General features: G+C 39.7%; 1 protein-coding gene across 4 annotated transcripts; it reads left to right on the top strand.

Annotated features, from left to right (window-relative positions):
- The first annotated feature begins 521 nt into the window (after positions 1 to 521).
- LOC146665585 (uncharacterized) lies at positions 522 to 7,084 on the top strand. Of its 4 annotated transcripts, none has more exons than XM_085413293.1 (5): positions 522 to 852; positions 2,763 to 2,904; positions 3,637 to 3,697; positions 4,285 to 4,347; positions 4,503 to 7,084. In XM_085413293.1, exons 2-5 carry the CDS (start codon positions 2,787 to 2,789, stop codon positions 6,082 to 6,084), a joined length of 1,824 nt encoding a protein of 607 aa, XP_085269419.1. In that variant the 5' UTR covers positions 522 to 852; positions 2,763 to 2,786; the 3' UTR covers positions 6,085 to 7,084. The 4 variants fall into 4 exon arrangements, with proteins under 4 accessions (XP_085269419.1, XP_085269417.1, XP_085269416.1 ...); XM_085413291.1 differs by having other exon boundaries at positions 2,742 to 2,904; XM_085413290.1 differs by lacking the exon at positions 522 to 852 and adding an exon at positions 861 to 1,668 and having other exon boundaries at positions 2,742 to 2,904.
- Positions 7,085 to 10,552: the final 3,468 nt, after the last annotated feature.

Here is a 10,552-nt window from a genome sequence, read left to right as displayed (position 1 = left end):
TTGGATCATACCAAAATTAGGGTGAATTTACGATTGTGCCCTGTGTTCTTCGAATATTGTGTGTAGTCTTTGTTTTATACAGTTGTCAGCCAGGCATCTAACTATGAAAAAATGACACTCCAAAAGACCCGGGGCTTCTGAAAAAACAATCCGGGCTTAAGCCTAGTAAGTCCACCCCCCCGCTCTGCCAGTGCTGGGCAACCGCCCATGTCGCCCATATCAAAAACCGCTACTGGGTGGGACTGAATGAGGATATGTTTCTCTATTATATTTAATAGTATATTTCTGTATTCCATCTACACAGATAGTGGCAGCCCTAGTTTGACATGTGTGTTACCAGAAAGATTAAAAAAAAATTGTTCAGAAATGTGTTGGTTTATTTATTTCTTTTTTGTTAATAGAACTAAACTATTCAAAAAAAGTTGGTTCCATCTGTGTGAGTACAGGAAGTGACAGAAACTCTCACATCCTGAGTGCGACAGAGAGGCAGAACACAGGCAGCAGCAAACATCCGGTGGGTATACAAAGAGCTTCGAGTTTCTCAAGAGAAGCAACGGCAGCGGTGATGTGATCCACACAGAAATGTGGTCACAATTGTGAGTTAAGTGTCGTGATATGTGGAGATTATTTTGCATGTTTTATTTTGCTGGTTTATTGGTGTAATTTAAAGCCACAATGTCATGTAAGTTCCCTGTTGCCAGGAGAGTGTATAACACTTTAGACAGTAGGGGGCAGCAGAGTGCTTTGGGAACTGAGTCGGGTGCATAGCTGCCGTAAGTTTTCCATTCTGGCAAGACTGACCAGGCGAACGGCAGCGTGTCTCCTGTGTTCACTTTCTCTCCTGTTTTACAGGTCAGTAATGTGGTCAAAAACATAAAGAAATACACAGCTGGACACTGTGATACTTAAACTTTCATGACATAAGACGGGTCTGTGATATGTGATGTATTATACTGTCGCTATGTGAGCTACTTTAGCTCTGTAGGATGTTATAGCTAGGCTATATGCCTGGGTAACGCTAGCAAGCTGTTGCAACTGCGTATAATACTCCATATAATAATAAGCACCACCAACCCAGTTGGGTTTACAGTTCCTGATAAACTTGTAGCTTTGTGTTCATGACAAATGTTTTGTGTAACGCGTGTGTAAAGTGTTCTGAGCCCGCCTGAAGTCATGTGTAAACTTGCTGTTTCAGTGTTAGAATCTAACTGGTCTGAAAAAGACACATGAAGCGAGAGCGCTAATAAGAGTACGGCCAACAAAAATGCTGGCAAGGAAAGTAGTGCAGTAATGTTGAAGGTAGAGTTTCCTTTCTATGATAAGACACTACCATGATGATGTGAATTATTTTGTTTATCTCATTTATGGGAAAAGAGGTGTAGTTGTCATTTGTTTCATTCATTTAAACCCTTTGTTTTTTCATGCCAGTAGTGTGGACTAATATTGAAATGTACTGGTGGAAAACAAGCCATGTGAGGGAATGAGCAGTTATTGTGAAATTGAGTTAACAAAAGAGTGGAGCAGATATGCTTGTGTTGTATGAATAAATTCTGGCAAGACTGAACAGGCGAACGGCAGCGTGTCTCCTGTGTTCACTTTCTCTCCTGTTTTACAGGATTGTAATCTGGCTACGCGCCCGTCATAGTGGGGCCTGTAACAGTGACACAGGTATAGATATTCACTTATCTACATGTAGAAGTACAGATACATTTGTCCAAAATTGTCTGGCATAATATCATCACTTCACAGTGATGATATTATACTTCTTATCTTAAATTAAAGATGCTTGGTCTAAGGAGCTGTTACGTTCTTTGTCTAGGTGTGTATTGAACGCAACAAGAAATTGGCCCACTCCCGCTCCACCAAAGCAAGAACACAAACAGTCGTATCTTTTAAAGTGCTAAGCAGCCATTTATTTGCTTCAGCAGTGAGCAGTACCAAAAATAACAAACAAAACTCCCTAATGGTCCCTATACAAATGAAAACCAAACAAAAGACAATTCACTTACCTAACTTTCTAAATGAAAAACAGGAAAAAACTCAAACAAAAATGGCTTCTCATGCCTACTAGGCTGCTGCAGTGAAGAATATATACAAGGTGAAGAAAATACACGATTGCTACTTGACGAAACTATTTACAAAATGGAGGTACTAACGCCACACACACGCAAATCATTTTGGCAAAGACACTCTACACAGCAACAAATCAACAACACAGGTTCTTTGTTGGATGGTGGCGGTTAGGAGAGAGGGGGCCAGGTGGCTGTCATCTGGTAGTTAAATACTGGAGGTGATTAGCCAATTATCCAATCCAAGGACAGGAAGAGACTCCACCCAGCTACTCAGCAGGCACGCCCAGGTGTCCACCTCCTAAGAGAGAGGGGAAAAAACCCACAGCCATCCTCTGGTGGGAGGAGTCGCACATAAAACAAACACTGAAAACTTTAGATCATAACAGGAGCCTGGAAAGAAAAGTGTCTGGACTTCTTTAAGTTGCTTGAAAATGTTTCACCTCTCATCCGAGAAGCTTCTTCAGTTCTAGGGTCAAGCAACTTAAAGAAGTCCAGATGCCTTTCTTTCCAAGCTCCTTAGACTATGATGACCTGGATGACTGAGAACCTTCAGAGATATGATGCTTGATTTTCAGTGATCTTCCATATCTCAGTTCAAAGTACAGTAAAAGTTTCTGATGATTTTCTGTCTTACTTATTCTCCTAATCTGTTTGTGCTGCTGATGTCAGCTCACTGGAAAATTTGTGCAGCTCTGCAGCCCGAAGAGTGACATTATGGAGAGGACAGCTTCTCAAGAAGCTGAGTTTGGATCCCCTTGCCTGAAAATGGCTTCTGATTCACAACGGAGCATGGAGTCAACACCAGACTTTTCTTCATCACAGATAACAACAGGTAGAGAAACCAAAAGCTGTAACAAATACAAATATAAGACTTTGGCATGTAACGGCTTTCATAAACTTTTTATAAATCATTTTAGTAAATACAGCCAGATTGTTTAGTCAGACAACAGACCAATATTTGAACATCAAACAGTTGAGATAGATTAATCTGAATCTTTATGTGTAGTGTCTTTGGATACACCAGAGATGTGACAAGTACATGACACAAAAATGTGAAATACTTCGCATAAAAGAGTGGTTCAGCATCTTTTAGTAAAACAGTCAATGAAACTTTAGTGGACAGATAGATAGCTGAACATTGGGCAACATAAACAGTCTAACAATGGTCAGGAGAATTTATGTGATGAAAAACCAAAAAAGAAAAACAGGACAACAATTTCAATGTACAAAAGACCATCCATCCATCCATTGAAAGAAGCCAGTTGAGGTGGTTTGGACATATGACTAGGATGCCTCCTTGGCATTTTCTCTGTGAGGTTTTTCAGGCATATCCCATTGGAAGGAGGCCCTGGGGCAGAACCAGGACACGCTGGAGAGATTACATTTTTCAGCCAGGCTTAGAACGAGTTGGTGTTTCTCTAAATAAGCTGGAGGTGAGGGCTGGGGCAGCTGCACCCGTGACCCAGCTCTGGACAAGGAGAAGAAAATGAATGGATGGACAGATGAATTGACATCTTTATCTCAGATTAATTAAGTTAATCTATTTTGTGTTGATGTCATTCAGAGATTCAAGAACAGCCACCCCAATATGAAAAGCTCTATGCACAAGGCCACACTGGGAGAAAGTGAGTAACAAAATCACATTTATGTGTTCAACTGAATTTTCTTTCTCATTTCTGCAAAGTCTTCGCCCTTCAACAGATGTGTCGGTTTGAATACAGATATGACTGCTCAAAAGAACAGTTTTAATTTTGTTGACTTCATGGAGTGTAGTGTAGTCAACAATGTGTGACAAAAGACAGAATGCTTGCTTTACAAAAATACCTTCTTTTTGTTAGGCAATGAAATTACAAAGACAAAAAAAAACATTTTATACAAGAAGACAGGAAAAAATAACAGAATGGTTCAAGTTGTTGTATTTATATTTGGTGTTTAATTTATTAATTAATCAGCTTATGGACTGAGTAATATGGAATTTCAACATCCATGTTAACTAGTAATAATTTAAAAAGTTCAAAAGCCACCTTTCATTTTTAAAACACATGATAAAGTCTAGTAAAAGCAGTGTTTGTGTAACATTTAAGTGGCATTTGAACCTTTATTTACCTTAATCTGTACAGAACCTTTTTTAGCATTTTTTTAATCTGCTCCCTCTTTGCTAAGGTCCTGCAAAGACACTGCAGTATAATAACCACATATTTTATTTTAACAGTCTAATCATAGCAGAGCATTACACAACAACCAGACCGGCTAATGACAGTGGTCACAGTTTCAGGTATTTCCTTCAATTTTTTATCTGTCTGTAGATATATGATTTTGAATAACTATTTAACTTTAAAATAGAAAACAACCACATATTTAATTTAAGAAAGAATAAAATTTGTAACCCAGGTTTAAAGATGTACTGAGCTCTTTCACTTTTTTCTACAGAAACATCTCATCCAAATACAAGGACATTATATGCAGAAGTATTAAAATTCATCCAAGATCTCCTGCTGTTTACCAGTTCAGACCAAAGAAACAAGAGTTTGGAACTCTAACAAGAATGACTGTTGGTGAAAAAAACCCGAACAAGACAAATAAAACCATCTTACTTGTAGGTGAAACAGGAGCAGGAAAATCTACTCTGATCAACGCTCTGTTCAACTACGCCATGGGAGTGAAGTGGGAGGATGAAGTCTGGTTTCAGATTGTAGAGGAGGAGGAGAATAATCACGCAGGCAGTCAGACATTAGATGTGATCGTGTACGAAGTCTTTGGTTTTGAAGATAAAACTCTGCCCTACTCTCTGACCGTCATCGATACTCCTGGATATGGAGACACCAGAGGGACTGAGCATGATGACATTATCTACCAAAGATTATTGGACCTGTTTCAATCAGAGGATGGAGTTCATGAAGTTAATGTAGTGGGTCTGGTGATGAAGGCGACAGATAATAGACTGAGTGACCGACTGATGTACGTCTTTGATGCAATGATGTCCCTGTTTGGAAAAGACGTAGAGAAAAATATCATAACTCTCATCACAAATTCAAATGGAATTGTACCTAAAAATGCTTTTAAAGCTCTTAAAGCTGCAAAATTTAAATGTGCCAGAAATGAGAAGGATCAGCCCGTTCACTTCCTGTTTGATAACCAACAGAAGGAAGATAGAACAGAGGAAGATGTGTCTGTCTTTGAGTTCTCTTGGGGAGTAACAGATAAAGGAATGAGAGAGTTCTCAGACTTTCTAGAACGATCTGCACCTCAAAATGTAAAGAAAACACAGAAAGTATTGACAGAACGAATCAGACTGACAGCCTCCATCCAAAACCTGAAAGAGAGAATCGAACTGGCAGAACTGAAGCAGACAGAAATCAGACAGAGTCAAGAAGCTCTGAAGAAATATAAAGAAAAGATGACGAAGAATGAAAACTTCACTGTAGAAGTTGATGAGCCCTACAAAGTTAAAGAAGATATTGATGCTGGGATGAGGGTTTGTTTTTACAAAGCAGCTACCTGCTGTACTGTCTGTAAGGAGAACTGTCACTATCCTGGATGCACAATGGCCTGGTATCCTGAACACTGTGAGGTCATGAAAGATGGCTGCTGCACTGTTTGTACCAATAAGTGTCCTGTATCAGCTCATGTGAAAGAAAAACGAAAATATGTGACCAAGACAAGGAAAGTTCAGAGGACTTTGGAAGAAATTAAGAAAAAGTATGAGAAGAATAAATCGGAAAGTGACCAGAAGTCAAATCTTTTGGAAGATCTTAATAAAGAAATGAACCAACTGACAGCAGAGAAGTCACAGTTCCTGGATGAGTCCTACCAACATGTTGTCAGACTGGAGCAGATCGCTCTGAAAGCTGATTCAGCGTCCACATTTGTCCACCTGGACTTCCTGATTGAGAAGATAGATGAGAAAGGAGACACAGAGAAGGTCCAGAAACTGAAAGAGATGAGAAGCAGAGTGGATGAAGGAACCAGAGGAGCTCTGCAGTACAAGTTTGGAAAACAGTTTAAGAAATAACCCCCCCCCCTCGAATGAAGGATGATACTTTACTGTTTTGTTATAACTGAAAGGTGGGATTAAATGTAAATATGGTTAATATAGATATCAAATATGTTCATCTGCTCTTTGTTATTGTGATAGTTTATAATTTTTTATTTTTTTTGTCAAAATAAACTGTAAAAGTGTTCGCTGTTTCAGAGCATCTTTTCACTCCATGGAGGAGTTTATTTTGTTGTTGTTGTTGTTGTGTTTCTTCTTTCAGATGCTTTGATTTTCTTCATGTTGTAAAATAAACAGATTTCATTAAGACCCTACAAGTGTTTAATGTGTTTTTGTTATACGGCAGTTTGTGATGACAGGAGCTGCTCAGGTTCCTCCTCCTCCACGAACCTTCATGCTGAGAACATTAAAAAGGAGTCAAACAGGATGAGAACTTCAGCCATGAGTCTGTAAATTAAGCTCAGATTTTGAGGGAAATGTAGAAAAAGGTGAGTTCCTGTCGAAGTCAAGACGCTCCTCAGTAAGGAAACATTCCCACAGAAATTCTTTGTGTCACGGCCCCCGTGTCTCTCTGGTTGGCCCACGCTGGCTACAGGTTTTGTTGTTGTTGTTAGTTTTTGTTTTCTTTGTCTCTCCTCCTCCTCTCTGCCTGGGTGGAGCTTGTTACGGGCTCTCGCTCTTGGCCCACGCACCTGTGTGATTGTGTCCACCTGCTGCTGATCTGGCTGATTTCCCCAGCTGCTATTTAAGGCAGTGGCACTGAGCAGCTCACCGCTGGAACGTTGAACCTCCTGAGTTTGTGCTCTTGGCATTTTCAAAAAGAAGCCCTTGTATGTATTTTTCTGTGGAACTAACGTTAACTTCTGTGTGTAGATATCCCTCTTCTGGACCTAATCACGGGACCTGCCCAAGTGTGGCAGCGTGTGTGGAGTTTTGGAGCGAGTGCGGCTGAAGAGGAGTGCGTGTGTGCGGAGGAGCTGTGGCGGTGATTGTGTGGAAGAGGAAGCGTGTGTGTGGATTCCCCCCCCCCCCCCCCCCCCTTCTCTCCCTGGACCCCCCTCCCAACTCACTGTACATATATATATAGCACTAAGGTGATCCCTGTTGTGAATAAATCTCCTTTTGTTCTCTGCGAAAGAACTGTCTGCGCGTGAGTCCGTTCAGTAGCCATGACACTTTGCATCTGATGATTTTCTGCTTTTCTTTCAGCTAAACTAAAGATTATTTCAAGGATGAGAACCAAATTTAGCAGTGTTTCTCTCTATGAATTCATTTGTTTATGCTTTGAGAAATATTCTTCATCATAAATGTTGTCGTCAACATGTTCAGGTGTTTCCTGCAGTGCTGCTGTTGGACTTCCTGTCAGGTGTAAATGAGACTCAAAGGTAGAAACTATATTTAAAAACCAGAATAACCAGAGTCCAGCAGGATTATACAATGGAGAAAAAGTAAACTAACTGAACACAGAGCAGGAAGAAGAAATGCAGACAAAAAGAACACCAAAGTTTTCTGCTCAGATTATAGTTAAGAATACCATTGTTGCTACTACTGGTTTCATTGATGTGGGCCTGCTGTGAAGAAACTACAACTTCCTGCAGATAGACTACAAATAGATAATTTCACAGACTTCAGCACATCAGTTCTTCCTGCAGGCTAGATAAAAAAAAAAATCTCTTCATTACCGAGGCTGGAGTTTGAAAGGAAAACGGATAAACAGCCTCTAAAGGAAAATGAAATGTTTGTCTCAGTGAGATCAGTTTCTCATCTTTCCTCTTCTTACTGCAGAGATGATTCAGTGTAACTCCTCCTTTATTCAGGCTTCCTGTGACTGACAGTACAAATGATTAAAAAAAGAAATATAAATCTATAAGGTACAAAAAAGAATTTAGGATATAAATACATAAGAATAGAAGCTCTGTGTGATCCGTGTTATAGAGGAGCAGTTATAAAGCATGCAGTTGTATAACTCCTGGTCCCTCCAGAAGTTATAGAAAGAGATAGAAGCTTTCAGTTGTTTGTCCTGAATGGCACAAATGCCAAAGCTCCAAACTTACTCCACGTGTGAGTGCACTTACTGAAGTATATATCATTCTCACCTTAAAAGCAGGAGTTTAAGCAGGAGTATAATGCCAGAATATTTTCCTTTTAAATTACACATTGTTGCCTCCTTGTTTTTCTCTAATTACCTAGGTATTTTGAAGTTAGAATTACAGCACAAGTTCAGAGAAATGAAACATTAACGTCAGGCTCCTGACGATTTGACGTGTATATGTGGTTTTCTGAGGTGCGTGTTCACATCTGCAATTCATTATTATCAGGATGTCCAAAAAACTCCCTGAAAAGCCTTCAGTTAATCCAAAATGCTGCAGCAAGAGTACTGACAGGGACTAGAAAGAGAGAGCAGATTTCTCCTGTTTTGGCTTCCCTTCATTCAGGGCTGGACTGGGACAAAAAAATCGGCCTGGGCATTTTGACTAGAGACCGGCCCATCAGGCACTATAGGAAAAGCCATAAAGCCGTTGCATGAAAACAACTGCTTTGATGTACACTGCCTTGTTGGTATATGTGTATCAATCTAATAAACTTAAACCTGCACCATCCTCCTTATTCTGGATTTTAAACAGTACTTAGCGGAAACAAAAAGACTGCTTGGTCGAGTTAACCTCCTGAACTATCTACAACACATAGTAGAAACTTTACTTCTGAAGAAATTATATGGACCTTGAAAAACAGGACACAAGTTAAAGGACAAAGAACAGTGATGGACTTGCTCATATTGATCACAGTACTGGCATCTTTATTCCACAAAATTAGAGGAATCATATACAGCAGTATTTACGTTGATGAACTTAAAAAGTTGAATGGTCTAGAGAACCTCTTAAACAAACAAACAATGTATGATTAGACCCTGACAAACAGTACAGAATGGAACAAAGATTAGATGAATATTAAAATCTATAAAGGACAGATTGTGATTGAATTGTATCGCCAAAGACTATTCACTCATCAATAAAAGGTCACCTACAACACTTCCACAGCAGCAACACTGAACAGATCTTAAGACATGGAAACCTTTAAGAAGTGAAAGGACAGACAGTGAAGGTTGAGAAAGAATTGCACTTAATAGATTTTTTCAGACGATGACAGTACTGGTAGCTTACTCTAGAAAAATGGTTGAATCATATTCCGTATAGTACTTACTTAAAATGAACACACTTCAGTCCTCCTTAAATGACTGACAGCATCTGAAATGAAACAATGACAGATTAAGACTGTAAGAATATATGTTTATAAATGCCTAATACTCCAATCTCATATTTATTCTATCTATTAAGATGGACAAATTCTAAGCATTTACCGAGCACTTGACTTGTTTGAAGTGAAGGTAGATACTAAACGTATTCATTTGACTGTACTTTAGGCAATAATAATAAAGCTGAATTTAATATTAACAATAGATAATTAGGAATGTTTTGCTCATTTTTATTTCACCTCACCAGGTTACAAAAGGAGCTTTCTCAGCAGGTCACTCTTCTCAGCTACCCTGTCAATGACCATGTCAGAGTCCAATGACATGAGAATGTCCTTTTCAGTGGCCATCAGCATAAACATCTCCAGCTTGTTTGTAGACAGGCTGCTTCGGAGTCTGCTTTTAATGAACTTGAGTGTAGAGAATGTTCTTTCACAGGCAACCTGAGTGAGGGAGAGGGTCAGCAGGTACTTGTATGCCAGCCCAAGGAGACGATAGGCATCAGACAGCATGTTGAACCGCCTGAGTATTTGATAGCAGCACAGTGGGCAATTTTTGCAAGAACTACAGCTTTTGGTCACAATTTCACTTTCTTCATCCCATTCTTCAGATCTGTCCTTTGCTGTTCTGGTCCTGTAGTCATCTACATGTAATGTCTTAAGCCTTTCCCACTGTTCAGCAAAACGTTTCAGTTCTGACTGAAGGTTATTAACTGTAGCCCTGCTGTCAAATTTAAGTAGACGGGTGCTGAGGTTTTGAAATGCATTACTTGGAAGAGAAACTGTTCTGACCTGGGGTCCAACCATGCCAAATCCGCAAAAAGAGGGCCATGTATGAGCAATCGTCCGTGGATTGCTTGAATAACATTATCCAGGATGATGTTGTGCACTTTCACTTCATATGATTTCTCAGCATTGATTTGCAACTCATCTTCAGGCGTCTCTCCGGCCATGCCTTTTCTCTTCTTGGCTCTCTTTTCAGGTAGTTCAGCCTCCACTTCCATGTCTGCGTTGTTCTCCCTCTCCTCTACTTTTTGATTTGTCTGTTTCACAAATGTGTCTGCAGCTGCCTTCACAGTTGGAAAGTCCCTGGCGATACTTTTGAGGCTATCTTGTGTGGCAGTCACCATATGATAGGCAGAGAGAATGTCCATCCCCTATGACTATAGGTACTTCGACAGAGAAGTTGTTTGCTCAAACACTCTAAGAAATATCTGTGCTGTTAACACAGTTTCAT

This window comes from Rhamphochromis longiceps, linkage group LG7 (assembly GCF_057381845.1).
Source record: "Rhamphochromis longiceps isolate RC_006_pf linkage group LG7, R_longiceps_female_GT1.1, whole genome shotgun sequence".
Lineage (NCBI taxonomy): Eukaryota > Metazoa > Chordata > Actinopteri > Cichliformes > Cichlidae > Rhamphochromis > Rhamphochromis longiceps.
Note: the sequence above shows the minus strand (reverse complement) of the source record. Positions and strands in the feature narration are given on the sequence as shown.

Excerpts from the sequence above, each read along its gene's own strand:
- LOC146665585 (XM_085413289.1), top strand. Across the intron at positions 2,905-3,636 it reads TTCATCACAGATAACAACAG|AGATTCAAGAACAGCCACCC; the intron begins GTAGAGAAACCA and ends GATGTCATTCAG. Across the intron at positions 3,698-4,284 it reads CAAGGCCACACTGGGAGAAA|TCTAATCATAGCAGAGCATT; the intron begins GTGAGTAACAAA and ends TTATTTTAACAG.